The 26968-nt window shown below is 45.2% G+C and overlaps 1 protein-coding gene across 1 annotated transcript; it reads right to left on the bottom strand.

Moving 5' to 3' along the window:
• Positions 1–1147: 1147 nt before the first annotated feature.
• Rpn1 (ribophorin I) lies at positions 1148–24983 on the bottom strand. Its single transcript, XM_028854184.2, has 10 exons — positions 24685–24983; positions 19979–20043; positions 17787–18093; positions 12663–12872; positions 10482–10674; positions 7820–7919; positions 6413–6551; positions 6191–6310; positions 3354–3599; positions 1148–1752 (listed from the first exon to the last, which is right to left on the bottom strand). Exons 1-10 carry the CDS (start codon positions 24946–24948, stop codon positions 1570–1572), a joined length of 1827 nt encoding a protein of 608 aa, XP_028710017.1. The 5' UTR covers positions 24949–24983; the 3' UTR covers positions 1148–1569.
• Between the last annotated feature and the right edge of the window lie 1985 nt (positions 24984–26968).

Below are 26968 nucleotides of genomic sequence, written 5' to 3'. Positions count from 1 at the left end.
AAGATGGGGCTGTACCCCAAGCAGACACTTCACAGCACCCACTGAAGCACCAAAAACCACTCTGCCCCCATCTATGACTACAGTATGATCTTGGCTTTCTCATTCCAAAGTCTACTGGCCCAGCTCCCACAATGAGCAGTCAATCCTGATGTTTTTTGGTTTTGTTTTTTTTAATATATAATTTTTTATTTAAAATTTTTTCTTTCCTTTTACACACCAACCCCTCCTCGTCTCCCATTCGCCCCACCTACCCCATCCCACCCCTTCCCTCCTCTGTTGTACCATGTCGGGGCCAGACCCAGCCCCTCCCTCCTGCATCAAGACTGAGTAAGGCTTTGCACCATATGGAATGGGCTCTAAAAAGCCAGTTTGTGTACCCAGGTAAGTCCTGGTCCCATTGCCAGGGGACCCACAAACACATCAAGCCATGCAACTGTCACCCACATTCAGAGGGCCTAGTTCGGTCCCATGTGGGCTTCCTAGCTGTCAATCCTGATGTTAAGGTAAAGCCAAAGCCATGACAGACCTATCAAACTATCTTGTTCTCCACCTCTGCAGCCCCGTCAGACATCATCCACTCTCTTCTACAGACTCCCTGTGGGTCCTCAAACACCAGCCTCACCGGGGCCTTCCACACACACTGGCCACCGCCTGGAACGCTCCACCCTGTCATCTGTTCCATTCTTAAGCCTCAGCTCTAGACCACCCCCTCCTAAACACTCCCAGTCTAAGCCCCGTTCGTGTTCTCCAGGCCTGTGCCCTTCCTCGGTGTGGTCAATTTGAGATCATCACCTTTTCAATGCTTAGAATGTGTGACACAGATTTAAGGAATACAAAAGGATTACTTCACCACTGCTCTGTGACTCTCTGAGTCTCTCAGCTTGTATTAGAAAACATCAATGTTCTGACACTTGCCTTGTAATTACTCTGAGAAAACTCACAGCGACAAAAGTATTATCTACTGGCCAGACGTGGTGACACTTTAACCCAGCACTTGAGAGGCAGAAGCAGGCAGCTCTCTGTGAGTTTGAGGCCAGCCTGGGTACACAGCGAGTTCCAGGACAGCCAGGGCTGTTATACAGAGAAGCCTTGTCTCAAACAAACAAAGTATTATCCCCAAACTTCAGAATTACATGAGAGATTTCAGTACAGTAAAAGCAAATTTTCACAGTCCCTTTTATTTTCATTTGGTCATACACACTTTAAAAAAAAACCATGCATACACTCACAAAAGAACCAAACGTTAAGAGTTAGAAAAGTTTAAAACAGGACTTAAGGTGGAAAAAATACCCCAGGCATCAGAACAAATCAAACCAACTACTGAAAATGCCTTTGTTCAAGACACAGCCATATTTGTTTCTATATAAGATTTTTGTTTAGGTTTTTGTTTGTTTTGTTTTTTTAAAAAAGGGAACCATTCAGAAATAAGGGACAGGCTTCTCAGACCACTGTGGGTGGGCCTTGGCTTTCTTTTCTTTCTGGAGGCCTTTTGCTAATCACAACCTCCTCCCTCTCCCTATCCACTGCATCTGAAGTGTAGGCAACCTAGGCCTATCCCGGAGACAAGAGCTACAGAGCGTCCAGGATGTGATCGATCTTGGTGACCAGCTCCTGACGTTTTCCTGAGCTGAGCTTTTCATTCTCGAGGTACGTATCCTTCTTGAGCTTGCCAGTCACCAGCCTCTCGGCCTCCATTGCCGACTTCAGTACCAGTTCCTTGACCTGTGCATCCAGCTTTTGCATTTCACTCACCTGGCAGAGACAAGATCAGGGAAGGGTTTGAGAAGTGCCCTCTCACCCCACTCAACAAGCCCCATCGGCTCCTAGGCCTACAGATCCAGAGGTCCACAGAAGTCAAAAATTCAGCATAGAGCAGTGCCAATGGCAGAGGGCTGGCATGCAAGAAAACAAGCCTGGTTCCAGACAGCAGCTTCACTACCTACAGGCCATGTTCTTTTCAGCTCTGACAAGCAAGGTGCTTTCCACCCTAACAACTGAGAGTGAAAACCACAGGAGCCCAGTGTGGAATATTCCTCTACACCATGTGAATATATGTTGCTGTGACTGGTTTAATAAAGAAGCTGACTGGCCAACAGCTGGTCGGGATAAGGTTAGGCAAGAGAACCAGACTAAGGACATTGGGAAGAAGAAGGGCAGAGTCAGAGGAGTCACCAGACATGGAGAGGGAACAGGAGATGCAAGACGAAAGAGAGGTAACGCCACATGGCAGAATGTGAATGTGGGTTAATTTAAGTTGTAAGAGCTAGTTAGCAATAAGCCTGAGCTATCAGCTGAGCATTTATAATTAATATTAAGTCTCTAAGTGGTTATCTGGGAAGCTGCCAGTGGAACAGAGCTGATCACAGTCCTGATGAAAGACTCTGCCTACACCCCAACATCATGACTAGCACACAGGCTCCATGAGTGTCCTCTCTCTCTACTGGGACCAGAGATTAGTTAGGACAAAGACCAACAGGTGATGTGGAAGGTGACAGCCAGACCAGACCATATCCACTGTCACCTGTGTGCCAGGCTCCAGAAGCAGTAAGGACAGATAAGGTGTCCTGCCTTCAAAGAGCTGACACACAAAACCCAGGTAAGCACATGAAGAACTGTTTCACAGCCGTGCAGCAAAGGAACTGAAGGGTTAGTAAGAGATCCAGGGTGGAGGTGGAGGAGCTAACAGGAGCCTAAGAACTCTGAGGGCACTTTTTAAAGTAGGTCGTACTTCCTTTACAGATAATAATAGCACATGACTGACACGAACCAGCTTTCAGGTACTATGAAAGACTACTGGCTTCCCATTATCTATAAGGACGCTCAGACACAAAAATGAGGTAATGTGCCCAAGTTTAGATAGTCTGGATCAGAGCCTGGGATTTACGTTTGAGTGCCTCCGCACCTCCCCCTCCCCCACACCTTTTTTGAGTCTCGCCCTCTGGCCAGGACTCACCTTGAACTCATTATGTAGCCTAGCATCAGGATTTCATCTGGAAATACATGCCCCTATACTTAAAAATGCATTTCCAGAGTGCTGGGGTTACAGGCATGGCCATCTGGAGCGGAAGATGGCATCTGGAGAGGGGAATACTGCCCTTACTGCCAACCACATGGACACAGAGCTGGAGAAGCTTTGGAGAACTTCTCCAAAGCCAGCCTACAGATACCACAGTTTCATGTCCTACCACAAGTACTGGCACCACTTGAAGAGTCGAGGTCCTGCACATGTGAGTATGAGAGAGCCACCTAGAGCCTAGCTTACCCCAAGGAGCAGGATGGGTGCTCTTTTGACAAGTGGAAAGAGTCCCTCAAGTGGAGGGCCACAGACAGTGACTCACAGCACTAATACTTACTCTGTCACACAGGTCAGAGCCTTCTGTCTTTAGCCTGGACTGCAGCACAGCAATCTCACTGGTCACAGCTTTGTGCTCTGTCTCCAGGCTCTTCTTGCCACTACTAAGAGTGGAGGCGTCCCGGGACTGCTTGTATCTATTGATGGTCTCATCAAAGTGACGGTAGAGGCCTAACCTCTTGTTGACCAGGGTTAAGACCTGCTCTGTGATACAGGCCACTTTCATCCTGGCTTCTGCAGCTGGATCCTGGAGGGTAGAGAGACCATGTCTGTCAACATAGGGTGGTGCTCACTCCGACCTATCTGTCATAGGATGCCTACTACCACCAGCCAACCAAGGTCACCTTAGGAAGCCAGGAGTCAAACCCTTCTGACACTCAGAGGACCAGGCTCTACAACGAAGACTGGAGGAGACATCAAGACAAAGCGCACACCACTTTACAGTTCCACAGGTACATGGTCGTGACCAGGACAGTAATGGTAAGATGTGCCATGAAACTGGCACAGCAAGAGCTCATCTCTAGTCATGGAAGACTCTGGGGAACTATCACGTCTCACCCCTTCAAAGGTTTTCGGAACTTCAGGAAAGAACGTGAACTCTTTCTGCCATTTACCATCCCTTAGAGGCCCCACCTCTCTAGTTCCTCTCCCTGTGGGTCCACTGGCAAGGCCTGCCGACAACTCAGAGGCTGGCTTAGGTCTGGTGACACGAGTTACTTTTACATAGTAAATCCCTACAACTTTACCACGGGGTAGATGTAGACATAGTAAAGGACTGATCATTCGGTGTCACATCTGCAGATGTGAAAGTAATAACAGGAACTGCTCTGTGAACTGACAGAGGGGAATTCCAGGATATACTTGACAAATGGAAAACGCTAAGTACAAAAAAATAGATTCAGTCTCTGCCGTTAGAGTAAGAAGAGATAATAAAAAGTATCTGCCTAGACCCACAGCCAAACACTAGGTTGAGAGCGAGCCCAAATTAGAGATGGCAATCAGGTCCCTCCCCTTGGAACTCTGGGAAACCCTGAGGAAGAGGGGAAGGAAGAAATGTAGGAGGCAGAGGGGTCGAGGACACCATGAGAACATGGCCCACAGAATCAACTAAGCAGGGCTCATATGGGCTCACAGAGACTGAAGTGGCAGTCACGGAACCTGCCTGGGTCTGAGCCAGGTCCTCTGCATATATGTTATGGTTGTTAGCTTGGTCTCTTGTGGGTCTCCTAACAGTGGGAGTGACGGTGTCTCTGACTCTTTCACCTGGTCTTGGGACCCTTTTCTTCCTAATGGGTTGCCTTGCCCAGCCTGGATATGAGAGTTTGTGCCTAGTCTTACTGTATCTTGTTATGCCATGTTTGGCTCTATCCCTGGAAGGCATGCTCTTTTCTGAAGGGAAAGGGAGGTGAAGTGGTTATTGGGGGGGCGGGGTATATTATATAAGAGAAGAATTAAAAAAAATATCTGCCTAATTTTTTTAAAACGACAAAAAAGAGAGGCTACCAGGGACTGATGAAATTAATTTCCTATAAGGCAAGAAGGGAGGACAAGGCAGAATTGCCATTTTAGAATTCTGAATTTCAAACATATTAATTCATAACTAAAATTAGTATTAGCAATGTCTCGGTGTAAGGCACACACCTTTAATCATAGCAGTCCTGGAAAGCTGAAGGAAGTGGATCTCTGAGTTTGAGGCTGGCCGGGTCAACACAGCGGCAAGTCTAACCCAACTAGAGCTACATAGTGAGAGCCTGGCTTCCCCTGCTCCCCCAACTTAGCAATGATGGAGAAGAAATTAAACTGAAATTCAAACACAAATAAGCAAACTTAAGATTTCAAATAAAAACACAGAAAAAGAGAACTAACCCAAGTGCCCCGGGGACACAGTACTGTAACACCACGCTCTCCATAGGAATACAGAATTATGTAACTTCAGGACTGTGTCAGAGCATATGGTCTGAGTGTGGCGGTTTTGAAGCCACTCTGTGTGTGTTTACACGACTCAGCAATGAAGACAAAGGGATTCTGTTGGTCGCAGGAGGGAAGAAAGGCAAGAACCCTATGGCAACTGGACTGAGTTAAAAGCAACACTGTTCCTTCTTATACGCTTTCCCCCTAGTGGGCTGCTTAAAGGACAGAGCAAAGTGACACCCCACAAGCACTGATCACACCCAAAGCACAGCCTGTCTCACTGGCTGAGGCCTGCTTGGCTCCTGCCTCATTAGCCAGACCACACAAGGTGCCTCTGGTGCCCAGCACAGGGCTCCAGATCCCTTATCAAACAGTACTGCTGGTAATAATGAGAAAGAAGGGAACTGAGGGAGGAAAGAGACAAAGAGAAGATGGCCTTCAGTCAGCAAGCAGAACCCCAAGGAAAGAAAGGTGGGCACCAGGTCGGCAGTATCTGATGAAGTCTGATGCCATCTCCCCACAAGGCACTCCCACAGGGGAAGGGACAGAGGGTACTGCTGACATGACCACTAGGACATGCCACCTCCATGTTGTTCAGCTGAACAACAGGTAGCAAACAGCAGAACCACCACCACCAATCACTCAATGGTTCTCCTGCCTCCCCCAGTGTCCAGGGTGTTTCCACAACCAAGACAAGGCAGGAAGCAGGGACTTAACATGAGGCTCAGTGGCCACCCGGCACACCTGATGCCCTGGGTTCCACCCCCAGCACCACAAGGGGAAGAAATGTCTCTCTAGTGAGAATGCGCAGAGGCCTGGAAAATGTAGGGAATTACAGCCACAGGTCCTAATCCAGCTCACTGTGGAGATGTGACACATCACAAGGGCACAAGGACTGTCTGACACAGACAGAAGAGAACAGAGTACCTTGGTGATGGAAAAGTCCAGACGGACATAGACGATGACGGTGAAGAACAGAATGTAGAAGGCAGCCACGACCAGCAGAGGCTCCTGCAGCATGAGCACCTTGTTGAAGGTGTAGTGCACCTGCAAGAGCCGGGAAGAAGGTGTCAGGAAAGACCAGCTCAGATCCATAGACCAAAGCCACTGCTTTCGGCAGCTCCAACAACAAACAGCACAGCCACTCACCACAATGTCCTGAATGTGCTGCTCAACCAGATTTTTCTTGTAGGCCACAATTACTGGGCGGCCGAATGTGTCTAGGTAGGTGTAGTGCAGCTCATCTGCGGCACGGCTAATGTCGTAAGGACTGTCTACCTGGATGTTCCTGGAACACAGACACAGTACAGCCTCAAACAAAGCACAGCGACAATGGGGGTGTGGGCTGCAGAATTCTAAGGCTAAGGGCTATCAGGAGGTTGAATTCACACTGTCACCTTGCTTGCTACAGGCATCTAATGTCAGAAAGCTGAAGACCAGACTGACAGTCTCCCTCCAGCACTCACAAGGATGGTTCACAGAGTAAACACAGCTCCCCAGTACAGCCCACCCAGGGAATCTCTTAGGGACCTAAAAAATGCCTTCGGAGCTTTTCCGAATGCTCCCTCCTCATATGAATCATAGTCTTTTTCAGAACTAGGGCTCGTTATTACTTTCTGGCTAGGTCTACAGTCCCTAGGGGAATAGTAACACAGTAGTTTGAAGGAACAACCCCTCTTCCATGGACTAGTCAAAGCATATGTCATCCTGGTCATCAGTATAGATATATGAACCAACAGAGACCATTCAAACACTGTGACACAAACTATAAGCAGCTTACACTAAGGAATCTGCTCCTACCAAATGGACTCCTCCAGAGGCCCCTGGCTCCTTCCTCAAGTCAGCAGTTCTCCTCCACACACACACTCCAGCAGTACTGGAGCTTGAACCCAGAGCCTCACAGTGAGTTACACAGCTCCAGCTCTTGCCTTCGCACCTTCCTTCCCAACACCTAGCTCTTTAAGATAAACTCTCACTTTATCAACATCTCTTCCCCAAGCTGCTCCAACTGACCACAGATGATTCCTCCTGTTTGTTCAGACAGACCCTGAGAAAGGCCCAGGGAAGAATGGCACCACAGCTACTCCACTCCTTCTTTCTTTGTTAACACAGCAAAGTCTACCAATTCTTTTTTATTAGATAGGCACTTTCTACATGTAGCCCAGGTTGGCCTGGAATGTAGCCCAGGCTGGGCTCCAACTCAAGATTCTCCAGGCTCACTTTCCAAGTCCGGGGATTGTAGGTGTGCAGCTCAGTAATCCCCTCCACCTTCCTCCCTGGCATTAGACTCAGACCATTACTCTGGTTTATTGAGGCAACTCTGGCTTCTGCTCCAGGCATATGGAGGCACTATGTTTTTGGAAAGCCTCCTGACTAAACCGTGTGCCCTCCTTTGAATCTAATTTTTCCTTCCTAGCTTTAGTCAAAGGTTCCAAAAGCTTCTCAATCAAAGCTATTTAATGAGTACCTACACTATACGCCTAGAACACAGGTCCCTCATGTGATACCGGGCACTATCAGAGAAACGAGGTGTAGAGGAAAGGAACAGTCACTTACTTGGCTCCCTCGGGCAAGATGATCTTCACTGTCAGAGAATCTATCACTTGCTCATCAAATACATGGTCCACAAATCGCATCTTCAGTGCATACTGGTCACCTGAGAATCGTCAAGTACAGGCAATGGTGTGAGCAGAAAACAAGACTGCTGACAGGAAACTACAAGATAGGAGTTTTCTCCTTTTACACAAAGGGAGAGATGTTATCAAGAGTTCATGGGCAAGAGCTGGTGGGTTGAGAGAGAGGGGTGACAGTGCAGGATTTCTGGCTCTTCTCCAATCTCCACAGAAAGACAGAACAACTGTAAACAATGTCAAAATCCTCAGCCACTTACAACACAGCACCCTCTTCAGTTCACATCACCCACCACAGCTGGGTTTCTGGACCTGGAACATCTCCTCATAGGAGGAGGGTCATGGGACCCTCACCTGAGCATCCAGTATAACTCTCAGACATTTGCATAAAAGTACGCCCTAATGCACATGTCAGTCGCAGGGCCTCTCGGGGAGGGGCTAGAATAGTTATTGCTAGGAAAGGCTAGGAGATGGGAGCTCTCCATTTGTAACTATGAGGAAGTTATCATCCATGCCAACTTTCCAGCATGGCTGCTTTAGGTCATCCACTCCTGCCAGTAGCCCCTCACCTAGACTCTGTATGTAAGCCTAATAAACACTGGTTCCCCAGGGGAAACTGATGGAATCTAACTTTGATTTGTCACTGGGACCTTATGGAGAGGGGGCAGCAAGATATGGCCTAGTCCTCCAAATCCCTGGAAAAATGTTCTCACAATACATAATACCCAGAGCCAATGATTATAATCATTCTATCATATTTTCTTAAAAGACCTGCAGGTCAGCAGTGTGTGTGAAGGAGAGAGAAAGAGGAAGCTACATGGCAACTGATGGGACCAAGGAGAGAAGACCCCCAACAGTTAAGAGTTTCTCCAGAGAGCAGAGCAGGTCAGCAGATGAATCCCCAAGGAATATTGTGCCTGGCTCAGCAGGAAAGAGACAAGCTTGGAGAGAGCCCAAGTCAGCACCAACAGTGGAGACACAGGACCTGAGCATCCAAAGACACAGGACTGTGCTTTCTAAGGAACGGGCACCTCATCACCTCCAGTCACGCCAAAGCTCGCCTAGAACAAGGGACAGATGACAATATGCAGGAAACAGGAAAGACAGAGGGTGTTGTACTGAGTGAGCAATCAGCAAGTCTAGACAGCAGCAGGCTGCAGTGCAAGAGAGTCACGTTCTTCAACAATAAATTGTAAAGGAAATGGAAAGAAATGTATAAATTGGGAGACTAAGAAACAGTATCTTAATAAGGGCAAAACTTAACAAATAATATCTTAAACTATGTAAGTGGTTATGGTGGTATTCTATTTGTACTGAAATGTGATTTTGATTGTATGTTAATAAATAAAGTTCCCCGGGGGTCAGAGCTATTAGAGCCATAGCAAGAGTGTGGTGGTGGTGGCGCACGCCTTTAATCCCAGCACTTGGTAGAAGAGCTAGGTAGATCTCTGTGTGTTCAGGGATACAGCCAGCATTGGAGACATACACCTTTAAGGCCTGGAGGGCTATACATACAGGCAGTGACGAGGCAGTCACATGTTTGGGTTTACAACCAATGAAAGGGCAGAACAAAAAGACTATGTAAAGACATACATACAGGAATTAGCTCTCTTTTGGAGAGGTAGGAGCACTGCAGGAGCAAGATTTTAGCTCTGAGCTCTGACCTCTTCACTTTCTCTTTTACATTGGTTCTGTGTTTCTTATTTAATAAGACAGTTGGTTACATCTACAAGTGGTAATTAAAAAAAAAAAAAAAAACCTCAGAAGACAGAGGCAGGTGGATCTCTGTGAGTTTGAGGCCAGCTTGGTCTATACAACCAGTTCAAGGACAGCCAAAGTTATAAAGAACTTGGCCTAGAAAAATAAACAAATAGATAAGAAAGAAAATATGATAGAATGATTATAATCATTGGCTCTGGGTATTTGTATATAACTTTTTTTTTTTTTTTTTTTTTTTTTTTTAAATTTTCATCTCTTTTTGGAGACAGGGTCTCACTATGAAGCTTGGCTGACCAAGAAACACTATGTAGACCAGGCTGGCTTATAACAGAGATCAGTCTGTCTTTGCCTGGAAAATGCTAGGATTAAAGGTGGGCACCACCAAGCCTGGTCTTAAAACCTTTTCTTATTCCTGTACTTTATTATTACTATTTTTTAAATGATTCCAAATTAAGAGCTGGGTGGGCTTCAGTGGTATTTGCTTGGATATGGGTTCAGTCTCCAACACTACACAAAAAATAAAAGATCTGTGAGTACTGAGATGAGTCAGTTAGATGCTTGCTACCAGTGCTGGCAACCTTAATTCCATACCTAAAAACCAAAGAGGAGAGAACCAGCTCCAGAAAATGTCCTGACTGCCACACATGTGCTGTGGAGCATGTACACACACACACACACACACACACACACACACACACACACACACACACACGTAAAAGAATTGAGAGACGAGGAAATTCAAGAACTACATCTAAGAATTTAATTAGCTGATTTTTTAAAAAAAAATTTTTTTTAAATAAACATCTACAAGAAGTTAAAAGAAAAAGCTGGCCCTTTGCAATTCTATTCTTACTATGTTCAACACTCACCCAGATTATAGAGGTATTCATAGCTTGGGAGGTTGTAGCCAACAATGTAGTGTGTCTTCCACCCACCAAAGAGAGGAAATCGAGGCCGGATTTCCATTTCCACGGAGTCATCCAAAATAAGGAGGTGGCTGGTGGAAACATTACCAATCTCATCCCGGTAATAAACATCCTGGGCAGCAGCAGGAAGGATGGTCTGCAAGAGAACATAAATGCCTTCTAGAAACTCTAGGAACCTCTGTAGAAATATGACCTAGTAAGCATGAAGCCTGTACCAGACCCCAGACAGTAAACCTTCTAAATTATTAACTTCTCCCAAGGTTTCAGAAGATGTAGACATCACATCTATTTCTCAATGAATGATAAAATCTTTTAACAGGAAACAAGATATTTGCTAAGACCCTTGTGTATACTAAAGTTATAAGAAGAAGGAAATTAAAGAGACAAGGAATTGTGTCAAATTGCTAGTGGTTGAGTTTACACAGATCTCCACCCAACACACTTGCACATCTTCTTAAGTGTACTGACAAGGGACACTGTAACACTTGTTCACATGAGTATTTCTGTAACATGTAAATATATAAAAATATTTGTAAGACTTCACTTAGACAAAGGCACATTCAATCTATTACTTTTTTAATAGTTTAAGATGACTCTGAAGGAAGCCCATACCCACGCTTCTTAGCTGTCTTTCCATCTGAGGGGTTCTTTCATTCTCTTACCTTCATATTTAAAATCTGTATTACATGCACATCACACACAAGCACACAACAATAATATAAGTTTAATATAAACTTAGTAAATATAAGTTTTAGAGTCTTTTCATAAACCAACTCTGCTTCATAAAAACAAAAATAGCCTAAGACATGGTAGTATGCTCCTGCACTTGAGAGGAAGCACCAAGGAGCTCAAGGCCATCTTCAGACACAGATCAAGTTAGAGGTCAACTTTGGTTACACCAGACCCAATCTTAAAAAGCAAGCAGCAGGGATGGAAAGGTGGCTGAGCAGTTAAAAACACTTGCTGCTCCACCATGAGGACCAGAGTCTGGATCCCAGCAACCATATCATATAGCTCACAAATGTCTGTAACTCCAGCTCTGAGACATTCAATACTTTTCTGGTCTCTTCAGATAGGTGCTCATACACTCACACAAAACACACACACACACACACACACACACACACACACACACACACACACACACTAAATCTGTAAAACAAGGGAATGTTTAGGTAGTGGTATTATGGTTTTTTCCTTTTTTGGTTTTTCGAGACCAGGTTTCTCTGTGTAGCTTTGCGCCTTTCCTGGATCTTGCTCTGTAGACCAGGCTGGCCTTGAACTCACAAAGATCCGCCTGCCTCTGCCTCCCAAGTGCTGGGATTAAAGGGGTGTGCCACCATCACTCGGCCTATTCCAATTTTCTAAACAACAAAACAACTACAGTCTAGGGCAGTGTTCTCAACCCGTGGGTCATAACCCACTTGTGGTCACAACCCACTTGGAGTCACCTAAAACCATCAGAAAACAGATATTTACATTTCTATTCATAACAGTAGCAAAATTACAGTTATGAAGTAGTAGCAAAAATAATTTTATGGCTGTTGTGGTGATGGCGCACACCTCTGATCCCAGCACTTGGGAGGCAGAGTTAGGCAAATCTCTGTGAGTTCAAGGCCAGCCTGGGCTATACAGCGAGATCCAGGACAGCCTCCAAAGCTATGCAGAGAAACCCTGTCTTGAAAAAAACAAACAAAAAATTATTATCATTATTAATAATAATTTTATGGTTGGGGGTCACCACAGCACAAGGAACTGTATTAAAGGGTCATTAAAGTATTAGGAAGGTTCGGAACCACTGGTCTAGGGCCAGGCAGGCACAGTGGCACATGTCTACAATCCCAACACTTAGAAGCCAAGGCAGGAGTATCGAGTTCAAGGTCAGTCTAAGTTACATAGGTCGTTCCTAACCTGTGTTGCGCAGAAAGAAAAAAGAAAGAAAAGCACTATTTATATAAATACAGGATGGTATTCACGTAAACACAAGAACTTTTTTCTTTAAAGATCCTTCTGATTAACATTGATTCTCAATATCACCATTAGTTAATCCCAAAAAAACTGAAAAGCAAGAGAAAACACACTGATAAAGACACAGTTCTCAGTGTCCAAGTTGGCCACTCATACCTTAAAAGAACGGATGGAGGAGATGCCACTGTCAGGCTGTCTCTGGTAATCATAGCGGGAGAAAGGCCCCTTCAGCACCGCACCTGTATGCTTCAAGTCCACATTCTCCTCCACAGCAATATTACCCCAGTGAGAAACCTCGATGACCCGGGTCATACTGGTGATGGTCAGGAAAGGGCTGTTGTTCTCATAGTGTACTTTAAAAGTATCCTAGAAAGGAAGGAAACGAACAGTTCACTGCCTTGGCAATAGAGAACTCAACATTAGTTTAAAAGAAATTAACCAGAAAGGGCCTATGCATCATTCACAGAATGGTTACCAAGCACTAATATATGGAGTGTTTTTTTGGATTTACTTCTATGTGTGTGTGTGCCTGTGTGTGTGTGTGCCATATGTGTACAGGCACCAAAGGCCAGAAAGTGTTGATCTCCTAGAGCTGGCATTACAGGAGATTGTGAGTAACTAGATATAGGTGCTGGGAAATGAACTCAGGTCCTCTGGAAGAGTAGCATGCGCTCTTAACCACCGAACCATCTCTCTAGCCCCTATGGATAAGAGGTTTTTTTGTTTTGTTTTTGAGAAAGGGTCTTGCTCTCAAATTCGTCATCTTCCTGACAGACTTGTGAGTACTGGAATTATAGGCCTACACCATCACTCTCACCTTTTTTTGTGGTCACTTAGGTCTGTAATCCCAATACTCAACAGATGGAGGCGGGAGGATCACCATGTGTTCCAAGACCAGCCTGGAAAACAGTGACCCTGTCTTATAATAGATAGATAGACAGACAGATAGATAGGTAAATAAATAATACACAGACAGACAGATAGATAGATAGGTAAATAAATAAGACTATTGCAGGATATCTGTTTATACTGCATGTGTCTTGGGTCACCTGCCTAAGGCACCTGGTTGGTTTAATAAAGAGCTGAATGGCCAATAGCTAGGCAAAAGAGAATAGGTGGGACTTTCAGGCAGAGAGGAACTCAGTCGGATTGAATCTAGGCACACAGGAGATGCCAACATGGAGAAAGTCAGATGTACAGAATGGAGGAGAGGTAAAAAGCCATGTGGCAGAAAAAGGTTAATTTAAGTTATAAGAGCTAGTTGGGAACAACCTTAAGTAAGCTAAAGGCTTTCATAATTAACAATAAGTCTCCATGTTATTATTTGAAAGATGGTAGTCCAAAAAAGTTCAACAAGAAAGTCCAACTATATAAGGCCAGGTGTGGTGGCATACACTTTTAACCCCAGCACTTGGAGACAGAGGCAGGCAGATCTCTGAGTTTGAGATCAGCCCTACAGAGAGATTTCCAGAACAGTCAGAGAAACTCCATTTCAAAAAACATAAAAAACAAAATAAATAAAAGTGGGTGGAAGTCCAACTGTTTCCACAGCCTTTGCTCTAGATGATAAATATAAGCAACAGGGGCTGGAGAGATGGATCAGAGGTTAAGAGCACTGACTGCTCTTCCAGAGTTCCTGAGTTTAATTCCCAGTAACCACATGGTGGTTCACAAGCATCTGTAACGCGATCTGGTGCCCTCTTCTGGCCTGCAGTCATACATGCTGTATACATAATAAATAAATCTTAAAAAATATATATATATAAGTAACAATACTAGGTCTGCATTGAGCAGATATTCTGAGTTCAAGTGTCTGCATACTTCCTCAAGGTCTCTGCCAATCATCCCAGAGGTTAGCCTTGTTTTAGTCTCTGGTAGGAACACAAAGATGGCTCAGCAAGTAAGGGCATTTGCTGCTGCACTTGGGACCCACACGGTAGAAGAGAAAAGACTACCAAAAGCTGTCCTCTGGCCTCCAGACGTGTGCTGTGGCACTCACACCAACACACATCTCACACACACACACAAATAAATAAATAAATAAATAAATTTTTAAAGAGCTCTCTGGGGTTGGGAATATATATGGATCAATGGCAGGGTGCTTGCCCAGCACATGAAGGATCTAGGTTCAATGAGGAGTAGGTTGAGGGTCTCTCTGGTCACTGAGTAATTCTAATGCCCTTTTATGAACTTGCCCATAACTCTATAGAAAGGTAATATAAAATTAGAATGTTAGAAAAATTCTCCTTCCCAAAGTCTATGAAGATAAGTAGATATATTTTGTAATTTTACAAACTCTTATTCTCTCACTTTCTAACCACATCTTTTAAGATTCAACTCAGAATCCTATTGAACATCATGCAGAGCCAGTACTATAAGATGGCAGCTTCATGCTGCAGAAATCATAGGTACAGCTCACTGATAAAGCACATCCTTTGCATACCTAAGACCCTGGGTTCAACCCCAAATGTACACACTTGTAAGCACTCAGACTCAAATACACACACACACACACACACACAGACACACGCAGGCAAGCATGCAAGCATACATACACACAAAAACTTATTTTTATTTTTAAAATGCTCATGGTGTTTTTTGTTTTTGAAACAAGGAATATGAAGCCTGGCTGGCCTCAAACAATCCTGTTGTCTCTGCCTCCTGAATGTTGGTGTTACAAGCAACTGTCATCATTCCCAGCTTCAAAATGTTTGCTTGAGCTGGGAATGGGAGCTCACACTTGCAATGCCACCTGTCTAGGGAAACTGAGGCAGGACTGCCACAATTTTCAAGGTCAGCCAAGGCACAGTGTCAAAAAATTTTTTTTTATAATTTCATGTTTTGATTTGCAATTTTTACTGTAGAATCTATTTCAGAGTCAGAGAGGACAACAGTTAAAGAGGCCCCTACCGGTTGGCAGTTCACATCTCTAGCTCCAGAGATCTGACCCCTCTAGCCTCCAGAGACATCTGCACTTATGTGCACATCCCAGCCCCCAATCCACAATTTAAAAAAAAATTTTTTTTTTCTTTTTTTAAGACAGGTTTCTCTGTGTAGCCCTGGCTGTCCTGGAACTCACTCTGTGTAGACCAGGCTGGTCTCAAACTCACAGAGATCCACCTGCTTCTGCCTCCCAAGTGCTGAGATTAAAGGTGTGCGGCCACCACCGCCAAGCTAAAATAACAAATCTTAAAAATATATATCTACTATTTCTGAGCCAGGCATACTGATGCATGCCTATATCCCAGGACTTGGAAGATAAAGGCAGGATCAAGATTTTTGAATCATCCTCAGCTACACAGCCAGTTCCATAGGCTACATGAGATCCTGTCTGTCCCTTGCCCCAAAATCTATTACTGAGAATATATGCAGAGAAATGTACATTATGGTGTTAAGCAGGAAAAAAAGCAAAAGAAAACAAAATCCTAGCCATTCATCCAAACATTGACAAATAATCCAAGGCAGCAATCAGAAATGGCTACCAAAAAAGTATACAATATAGTTATTAAGCACAAGAATTCTGCAATACTATATATAACATGATTATCAATATTATCTCTAGCTAAGCATGGTGCTACACATCTGTAGTCCCAGTACTCCAGAGGCTGAAGCAACAGCCTGTGTTATAAAAAAAAAAAAAAACAAGAATAGAGAGAACTCCAGGGAGCCAGTGCTGTAGCTCAGGGGTAGAGTCTTGTCTAGCGTGTGTGAAGTTCTGGGTATAATCCCCAACTTGCCAAGAAAAGTGAGAGTGTGAGCTGAAGCAGGACTGACACAAATCTGAGGAAGCAAGACCAATCTACATATCAAGTGCCAGGCTAGGCAGAGCTACACAAGACCCTATATCAAAAAACCTTACCTCCCGCCAAAAAAATTATAAAGGAAAAAAAAGGAAGGGAAAAGAAGACCATCATAGAAGGGGGTGTCAAGACTGTAAGAGCCAGAGGTTAGGGAAGACCAGACCAAAACAGTGTCTTCTAGACATGTAGACCTGACAGGACCACTGCACTCATCACCTCACAGCAGCTGCACAGTCAGTCAGCACTAGCACGGAGTGGGAAGGAGTGCATGAGCTCCTACCCTGAACTGAAGAGCTCCGGCCATTGCTCTGGGTAGGGTGACCACTCTCCAGAGAACGGCCCCACACCCAAACACGTATACAGACAACACAAACTGGAGTCAATGGGTTACTGGGGGGGGGGGGCATGAAGCTAAGGAAGAGGAAGGTAAGGATGGATCTGGGAAGAGTTAAGGGGAGGGGCAGAAGGTGAATAGGACCAAAATATATTATGTGAAATTCTCAAAGAATAAAAAAATATTTTCCTAAGTTTAAAAAGGAAGAAGAAGAAAAGGGAAGGCAGAAGAGAAAGGAAAAAAGCAGCTAAAGAAAAGAGAGATCAAATGCAATGGGAAAAAAGGGAGGCGGTGAGATGGTCAAGCCACTTGTCATCACACCTGACAACGGCCTGAGTTCAGTCACCAAAACCACACGGTGAAGGTAGAAGCGACACTAGCCACTCCCACACAGACATAGAATAAACAGTCAAAAGAGAAGACGTGGCAGGAAGCACTCACTGCTAACAGGACAGGAAGCCCCGTGACAAGCAAGCAGGTCTTCATACCAACGTCTCCACTTTGACAGTTTTAAAATTTTCCACAACAGTTTTACATTTTCTGTGTGTGGGCATTTTGCCAGCATGTATGTCTGTGCGCCACAGGCATGCAGTCCCCAGGGAGGCCAGAAAAGGGCGTTGGATCCCACAAGCCTAGCTACAGACAGCTGTGAGCCGCCATGTGGGTCTGGGAAGTAAGCTCAGGTCCTCTGGAAGATCGGTCAGTGCTCTTAACTGCTGGGACAGTTGTTTTCTTTTTGACACAGGGTCTCACTGTCTATCTCTGGCTAACCTTGAACTCTATGTAGACCAGGCTGGCCTCAGACTCAAAAGATTCTCCTGAGTGCTGGGACTGAAGGTGTACACCACCTTGCCCCACAACAAAAATTTTTATCATGAATTTCTCTCCCAAAAGTACCAATCCTGAGGCCCTTAGCCTCTGGGTCAGTTTATTACCACAGTCACCCCAGTTTCTCTCCTCGTCCATCACTAACCTACCCAGAATGCCTCACTGCCTTCTCCCATGTCCACTTTCCAACCTCTGAACTCAGTTCTCAAAAAGAAGTTACTGGGACTACGAGTTACTTCAAGATAGGTTCAGAACAATTTCAGGATGCCACCCAGCACATACCATCCAAGCCTGGCAGTGATGGTCTGTGAAACCTACCTGACTATAAGCAGGGATGTCTTTGAAAGGTCCATAATCCAAGACGTCCTCAGATCGTGAAGGGTTACCCAGCTTCGTGTAGCTTTCCACATTTCTGGAGGCAAGTTTGACTCGCATGGTCTGGGTCTTTGTTGGATAGGGAGAGTAGAAATAATGGTTGCCCTCAAATACCACAAACTGTTTCTCTGACTGAGTTATCTGAGTCGGATATGGATGAAGCACGTGGGTGTAGACAGTTTCCACAACGACTGAGATCTTGGACCCAGGATCAAGAGCACCTGGAAGCTTGACCGTGAAAAATCTCCCACTGAAGGAAGAAAGCAGGAGAATTAAAATTAAAGACACTGACCAGGCATGGTGGAGCACACTTTAATCCCAGCACTCAGGAGGCAGAGGCAGGTGTATCTCTGTGAGGTCTAGGCCAGTCTAGTCTACAGAGCAAGTTATAGAAAAAACAAAAGAGACTAAAGATACTGAAAATAGCTAATATTTCAAAGTCATAGTAAATTCCATACTCAAGATAAAAGCTATCACATTTAATATCTTAACTTAAGCCTTTAAAGATGGGTGTCCAGATGTCCATCCCAGGTTTGTTTATAATAGCAAAAATGTAAAAACTACCAGAGACAGGTCAAGTGACAGACCTCTAATCCCAACACTTGAAAGATGAAGACAGAAAGTGTAAGAATTCAAGGTCATCCTTAGTGACAGAGAGTTTGAGGTCAGCTGGAGCTACATGAGACTGTCTCAAGAAAATGGGTGACCGGAGAGATGGCTCAACAGTACAAGAATGGCTATTCTTTCAGAGGAGCCAGATTTGGTTCCCAGCACCCACATAGCAGCTCACAACTCTAACTCCAGTTCTAAGGGGATATGACACCCTCTTCTGGCCTCCGAGGGGCACTGCATGCAAGTGGTGCACACACACATATATATATATACAAGCAAAACACCCATACATACATACACCCACACCCACACACAAATCAACTAAATAATTTTAAAAAGAGATCCTGTTTTGTGGGAGACCCGCTTCCACATTTTCCCCTCAGGGTACTCAAGGACGGTGAAGTGAGAAATATTTAGATAGAAGGACAGAGGGGAGAGAAACAGATAGAAACACAGGATAGCCTCGGGAGGGCCTGGATCATTATCCACCAGCCCTTGTCTCTTCCAAAGGGTTATTTATAGGAATGCCAAGGGGTGGAGCAAAGACCTCGCCCTAGCTTAGACCCTTCCAATCACCTAGTAACCATGCACATGGTCAAGCCATCCTCTAATGCAGCCCTGCTGGGTAAAGCAAGCTCAGATCTCACTAGGAACCTCTGTGAGCCTCCACACTGTCTTCAAAAACATTTTCTTTATCAGTGGATAAAGGGCCTGCTGTCAAGTCTGACTACCTGAGTTCAATCCCCAAGACTCACATGGTAGGAGGGAACCACTCCTGCAAGCTGTCCTCTGACCTCTACACACCAGCTGTGGCATGCATGCAAGTGAATAAGTAGACTCAGCCTGTAAACTAATGAATCTGAATTTCCTAAGCCATGAAATGAATTAGACCTAGTAAGTCATTAGTAAAAACTTGAAGGCTTTTTTTTGTTTGTTTGTTTGTTTGCAACAGGGTTTCTCGGTGTAGTTTTGGTGCCTGTCCTGGATCTTGCTCTGTAGACCAGGCTGGCCTTGAACTCACAGAGATCGGCCTGGCTCTGCCTCCCGAGTGCTGGGATTAAAGACGTGCACCACCGCCGCCACCACCTGGCAAAACTTGAAGGCTTTTAAACATGTTCCCATGGAATTCATCCTCAATGATTAGAACATTATCCTCAATGATTAGATGACTTCATTTAGATCTCACAGCATTGTACATCATATTGCTATGTAAAGTTCACGACTAAGACAACACTCTAAGATAGAGATCTTCATCCCCTTCTTGGCTTCAAGCATCAGATCTGCTGCTTTTCCTTTTACCGCTGGTCCTGAGTAAGCAGTGTTCATGTTTCTTCATCAGCTCCGCTGACAGCCCAGTCAATTCAACATACTAGTACCATCCCAGCAGCCCTGCCTCTGTTCACAGCACTGCCATGTAGCCAACTCTAAGACAGACAACAAGGCGTTTCCTGATAGCTCTACCTATGCTATCCCAAATTTCTGGTCAGCCCACCTTAGAAACTCCTCTTAGTCTGTTTGCTTACCTTTTCCCCTTAATTTTGGTTTCTCGTACTTCTAGGTTGCTGTCTTCCTCATCTTCTCCCTTTACCTATAACAGAAAGAGTAGTTTATTCTTTTTTATATTTTCTTTTTTTTTTTTTTTTTTGGTTTTTCGAGACAGAGTTTCTCTGTGTAGCTTTGCGCCTTTCCTGGAGCTCACTTGGTAGCCCAGGCTGGCCTTGAACTCACAGAGATCCGCCTGCCTCTGCCTCCCAAGTGCTGGGATTAAAGGCGTGTGCCACCAACGCCCGGCTCTTTTTTATATTTTCAAGTTCTAAATTTTAAGCCAACTATTAACCAACTATAGTTTGAATGAGAATGCCCACAAAGGCTCATGCAAATACTTGGTCCCCAGTTGGTAGAACCATTTGGGAAGGATTGAGAGGCTTGCCCTTTGTCGTGGTTTGAATAGGAATGGCCCCCACAGACTCATGTGTTTGAATGCTTGGCCCATACGGAGCAGCACTATTAAGAGGAGTGGCCTTGTTGAAGGGAGTGTGTCCCTGTGGAGGCTGGCTTTGAGGTCATTTATGCTCAAGCTACGACAGTGTGTCACACAGTCTCCTGCTGCCTGCAGACCAAGGGGTATAGACCTCTCAGCTCCTTCTCCAGCAGCATGTCTGCCTATACTCCACCATGTCCTACTATGATGATAATCAACTGAACCTCTGAAACTGTAATCCAGCCCCAATGAAATGTTTTTCTTATAAGAGTTGCCATGTTTGTGGTGTCTCTTCACAGCAATAGAAACCCTAACTAAGACACCCTTCTGGGAGGATGTGTGTCACTGGGGGTGGACTAAGAGGTTTCAAAAATACTCCAGCCATTCCCAGTGTGCTCTATGCCTCCTGCTTGCAGATCAAAATGTGAATTCTCAGCTGCTGCTCCAGCTACCTGCCACCTCTGCTCTAACCCTCTGAAACTGTAAGCACCAAAGAAGTAAATCCTTCTTTCTACTAGTTGCTTTGGTTTTGATGTTTTATATCATAGCAATAGAAAAGAAACTAATACGCCGGGCGGTGGTGGCGCATGCCTTTAATTCCAGCACTCAGGAGGCAGAGGCAGGCGGATCTCTGTGAGTTCGAGGCCAGCCTAGTCTCCAAAGCAAGTTCCAGGAAAGGCGCAAAGCTACACAGAGAAACCCTGTCTGGAAAAACCAAAAAAGGAAAAAAAAAAAAAGAAAAAGAAAAGAAACTAATACACCAACTTTCTTACAATATCCATTAAAGAAACTTTTCAAAGTCTTTTTTCCGTGTGTGTGTGTGTGTGTGTGTGTGTGTGTGTGTGTGAGAGAGAGAGAGAGAGAGAGAGAGACAGACAGACAGACAGACAGACAGACAGAGACAGGGCACATATGTGGAGACTGAAGCAGGATCTCTCCTGCTGTTTCTGCTATGGTGGGTACTCCAAGCTTTCTGGCCAAGCTTCTCTGTTTCCCATCTGAAGGTGCCAGTGTTGATATTACAGATGTGGACCACTGCTCCAGGCTTTTAATATGGCCTTTAGGTCTCAACCTCCAATCATCAATCAGGCTTACACCATGAATGCCTTTACCCCCTGAGCCTTCTCACTGGCCTAGAAATTTTGTTTATAGTGCTGGAGATTGAAGTCAAGGCCTTATTCATGCCAGGCAAATACCTTTACCAGTGAGCCATATCCCAACCCAACAATTTTTTTCTTCTATTTGAAACATAAGATTTATCCTGAAATACCACCACAGACAGACTGATGCATAGAGAAAGTTCTATAAACATTCTATAAACATTTTCCTGAACAATCAAATATACATAAAGACCTTATCTCCATGTTTACTTCCCAAACGTTCCAAAGACTTCTTTCTGAACATTTTTTTTAATACCAAAATATCTGTAAGCACAAAATATAAGGAAACAACAGAAGTCCCATCTGTGACTAAAACTGTTGATCCCAGAGTGGCAGCAGTGGCAAAGGCCTTAGGGAAAGGAGCCCTAGTGGCCGCTATGGTACACTCTTGTACTCAACCTTTACTGCCACCAGACACGTAACCAGATTAACTCCAGAAGACTGCTGAGGCTTCTGAGGTGTTATCTGGAGTCACAGACTGTGGCAGTCTATGTGAAAAACATACACGCACTCTACTAACCTTAGCCAGACTAACCTAATCCCCACCAGAAGAAAAAAAAAAAAAAAGACTTTTCTAGGACTGAGGCATTAATTCTCAGAGACCAGAAAGCTATGAAGAATAATTTCATGTGTTGTGCTGAGCTGAGACTTGCACTCGTGGCCTGGTGCAGCTAAGCATGTGCTTTCCCACTGCACCACAGTCCAACCCCACAGGAAATTGTTGTCTTTTGTTTTGAGACCCAGTCTCACATAGCCCAAGTTAGCCGCAAACTCCCTTTAGGATGATTTTGAACTACTGATCCTCCTGCCAACCGCTGAAATTATATAAGCCATCATCACCATATCTCAACTCCAAAAGCAATTTCTTAAGTATTATTTTTAGTATTTCAGAAAGCCCAAAAAGTTATATAATCAGCCTCAATGATATCATAGGCTTAAAAAAAAAATCCACTGCCGGGCAGTGGTGGCGAAAGTCTTTAATCCCAGCACTCAGGGAGGCAGAGCCAGGAGGATCTCTGTGAGTTCGAGGTCAGTCTGGTCTACAGAGCAAGATCCAGGACAGGCACCAAAACTACACAGAGAAACCCTGTCTCTACTTGAAAAACCAAAAAAAAAACCAACTTATTTTGACTAGAATTTTGCCACAAGGATGACATTCTAGTACACTCATGCTTATTCAGAACTCTTTGTTAATGCATAGCTTACTTATAAATTAAAAAATATTCATTACTTAGTAAAGGTAAGAGAGAGCCAGGCATGGTGCCAGTACATGGGATAAAGATGACCCAACGTTCAAAGTCATTTTTAACTATCAGCATTCTGGAGGCTGCAACAGGAGGACTCCAAGTTCTAATACAGTTTTAGGGCTACATAACATGACCCTGTCTCAAAACAAAACAAAACACTACATAATCACTATTGTCCTTCTACCAGTTCCTAAACGGGATTGTAATCCGTCCAACCTCACCCAAGTTTCCAACGCACTATGTGTTCTTTGTTACATTTTTCATTCAGCCTTTTCTCACCAAGGTAAGGAGTATAAAGCAGTTCATATATTCAACTGGTCTCCCTCCAGAATTAATACAACTGTGAATAAACCGGTGATATAACTGCAGAGCTGAAACATAAGACCTAATCTCATGTCAAGGCCAGAAAGCAGGGTGGAAATAATGCAGGAAAATACAGGGTATGGAACAAATTAGACTTTCATTTGTGGGGTTAACAGCTCCAAGGCCAGACGCTTCCATAGCCATGTAATAACACCCATACCTCAAAAGGCTGCTATAAAGGTGGAGAATGCATTTAAAATACCTGCTGCAACCTTTTCTTTTCCTTTCTCTTTAATGTGTATGGGTGTTTTGCTTGCATGTATATCTGTGCACCCTGGAACTGGAGTTACAAATGGCTGTGAGCCACCATGTGGCTAGGAATTGAACCTAGATGCTCTGTGCTCTTAACTACTGAGTCATGTGGAGTGACCCAACTTGTATGCATTCTCCACCTCGACAGCTATGATTATATTGTGATCTGATTATATTGTGACTTCATTAAGTCATAAGTAGCTTTCACAAAATAGGATTGAACATTCAAAACATTCACAGGTGGCACTGTCAGTTAAATTAAGTCATGAATGTCTTTCCAGAAACATTTGAGTAAAGCTGTGCTTCAGGTGAACAAGGGTCCAATGTGAAGAAACAGGAGTCATTTCAGTGACAATTTATAAGCCCCGCTTTATAGCTCCATACAGTCAAGAGAATGTGGTGTGCTTAGAAATGTGATACTGTAATAACTAGTCTCCTCCTAATAAATTGGGTAATCACTTAATGGATATAGTTTAATGAAAACAGTAATAAAAAGCAACCTGTGTGGATAGTCCCTCTATTCCCAAAGCCAACAATTTCTTTCCTTGAAAGCTGTAAAAGCTTATTCACTGAAAGGCACAGAGGCTAATGCTGAGGTGTTCCAATGAGAGACGGTGCGTAGGAAGAGACTGGGTTTCACCTTTCTGTACAGCAGAGGGGGCTCATTATTACTTGAAAGACTTTTCAAGTTTGAACACTACAAAAAGTGTTCAGCAGCGGCTTTTAGAGGTGTGAGTAATGACAAACTTGGATACCAGAAACCTGTTACATTTCCGAACGCTGCTGTCCAGAGAGAACATCAGACAGACTACTGCATTCAGGAATTAATCCACTGATGGTCCTTCACTGGACGAGCACGTCCAGGGAACAGGGGGAAAAAGCTAAGTGCCCCAAGTACCGCACTTGGCCACAGCCGAGACGTCCCTGTGGTGTGGAAGGTGGTCGCCAGGGGACCGAGGGGTCGCCTCAGGCTCCGGAGCTGCCACGTACGTGGGCGGCGCCCGACGCTCCAAAGCTTGTGCTGACGTGTCGGGGAGGACACGCGGACCACAGGGGCGTCAGACCCCGACCTCCCCGCCGTCCCCTCCACACCAGCCTATCAGACAACCGGGCGCCTCGTGGATCCTTAACGCCCTCAACTTCCCCGCGCCGCCCCGGCCTCCCCAGGATCCCCGGCCCCCTCAGGGATCCCGTGGGCGGCCTCTCCGGCCCCTCTCTCCGCTCACCTGCACGCCGAGGTGCGCCAGCCGCGACTCGAGTTCCGGCTCCAGGGCCAGAACGAAAGAGCTGGCTCGTGATGTGGAGCCGCCGCCCGGGTGCGCCAGGACCACCTCGGCCGTCACCTTGGCCAAGTGGCTGCTCAGGTCCACCGTGCGCTTCACCTCCTCGTTGACCAGCGGCGGAGCCTCCGAAGAGGCGCTGCCTGGCGCCGGGGCCAGGGCCAGGGCCCCGAACCACAGCAGCAGCACCAACCCGACCGGCGCCTCCATGACCGCGAGCTGAGCGCCGGCGACGCGCGCCCCGCCCCCCCCGCCACGGAGCAACCGCTGATTGGACGACAGCTACACAAGATGGCTGGGGCCCCGCCAGAAAGGACCCCGTCTCCGCGGCAACCGGGCAACCGCGGGGCGCCTGAATGAAAATCTTCAAGCGCGGGCCTACCTCTTGAAAATGCGCGGCTGTTCTTTACTACCGAGATGACACTTTAATGTGGCATCAGCCAAGGAAGTAATTCCATAACCTCATACGGCAGAAGAGCAGGAAAGAGTTTCCCTGGGGCAAGCTCCTGTACAACGGCGTCTTGAGGATGGATTCCTCTGGTGCCATCATTTACCAAAGTCACACTGAAGAGTTAATGGTTTAAAACAAAGAACCTCAAACTCGTGCCCAAACTCTCTGCTCAGCATACTGGTAAGAACACCTGCCCGACGAGGAAGCCTGCATAGTAATGAGAACATTCGCTGGCATTATTGGGCCTTGAAACCATAAAAACAAAAAAAACCCACATCTACCGGTAAACCTTTCCTCTCCAAAAGTTCCCTTTTCACCCTAGAAAACCTCCAAGCCCCCTGCACCACGGCGACTGTACAGGCTCTACGCCCACGGAGACTGCTGCCCTTCATTTGCTCTGCCTGAAGGACAATTCTGTTTCTGTAGAGATCTGTCTCCTCTTTCATTTCCACGTAGTTGCCCCAACCCTCTAACAAACATTCCCCAATATTGCTGCTTGAAGGATTTAGTTTCAATGTAAATTTTTGGAGGACGTGGAAATAGTCAAACAATAGCACCAGCTAATGGCAAGAGAGAAGGGGAGGAAGGACATGCTCCTCCCTACAGAGCAAAAGTCAGAAAATTAGCACCTGCAGGCCAACAATCTATCTCTGTCTATAAAGTTTTATTGGAACATAGCCACATTTATTTGCCTGTGGCTTATGATTGCTTTCATACTACAACAGGAACAGTGGTATAGTTGCAAAACAGACTGCGGCCCACAAAGCAAAACTGCTTACTGTTTGAACACTAATACTTACATGAGGCTGGAGAGATGACTCAGTGGTTAAGAGAACTTGCTGCTCTCCCAAAGGACCTAAGTTCCTCCAGTTCCCAGCACCCACACAAACAGCTCACAACTGCTCAAGCACCAGGGGATCTGATGTCCTCTTCTGATCGCCATGGGCACCCGCACACATATGTTCTCTCTGTTCCTCTCTGTCTCTCTATCTCTCTCACACACATAAATACACATTTTAAATTACTTTTTTAATGCCACCTGGGTGTAGTGATGCATGTATGTAATCCTCCAGTACTTGGGAGGCTAAAGAAAGAATACAGCAAATTCAGGACCGGCACAGGATATTTTTGTCTTACTGTAATAACAACATTAAAATAATAATGATAATATGAAGTATGACCACTGCTACTCTATTATCAAGTTCACCAGGGCAAGGATCTGAAGGGTAGTGGGGCAACAGAGCAGCTGCTTAGGATAACAGTCCAAAATTAGAGACAACGTTTTTTTCAACTCTTCCAACTTAAAAAGTATAAGTTAGGTGGCTGGAGAGATGGCTCTGCAGTTAAGTGCACTGACTGCTCTTGTAGAGGACCTGGGTTCAATTCTCAGCACCCACATAGCAGCTTACCACAATAAGTCCAGTCTCAGCGGCTCTAACATCCTCTTCTGGACCTCACTGGCATTGCAGGAACATGGTACAGAGACATATGTGCAGGCAAAACACCCTGACACAAAATAAATATTTTAAATAACAAAGTTATTATTACGAGTGTTAAGAAGGGAACTAGGTAGATAGCTCAGTCATAAAAATTTTGCCACACAAGCATGAAAACCTGAGTTTGATCCCCAGAACCCACGAAAAGAGCCAGGCACAGTGATACACCCTTGCAATCACAGCATTGGGAGTCAGAGACAGGGAGATTTGTTTGCTACCTGGAGTTTACTGTCCAGCCTAGCCGACTAGCTGAGCTTCAGGCCAGTGAGAGATCCTGTCTCAA

This window comes from Peromyscus leucopus, chromosome 3 (genome assembly GCF_004664715.2).
Source record: "Peromyscus leucopus breed LL Stock chromosome 3, UCI_PerLeu_2.1, whole genome shotgun sequence".
In the NCBI taxonomy this organism is placed as follows: Eukaryota; Metazoa; Chordata; class Mammalia; order Rodentia; family Cricetidae; genus Peromyscus; species Peromyscus leucopus.
This window is presented reverse-complemented; position numbering and strand designations above follow the sequence as displayed.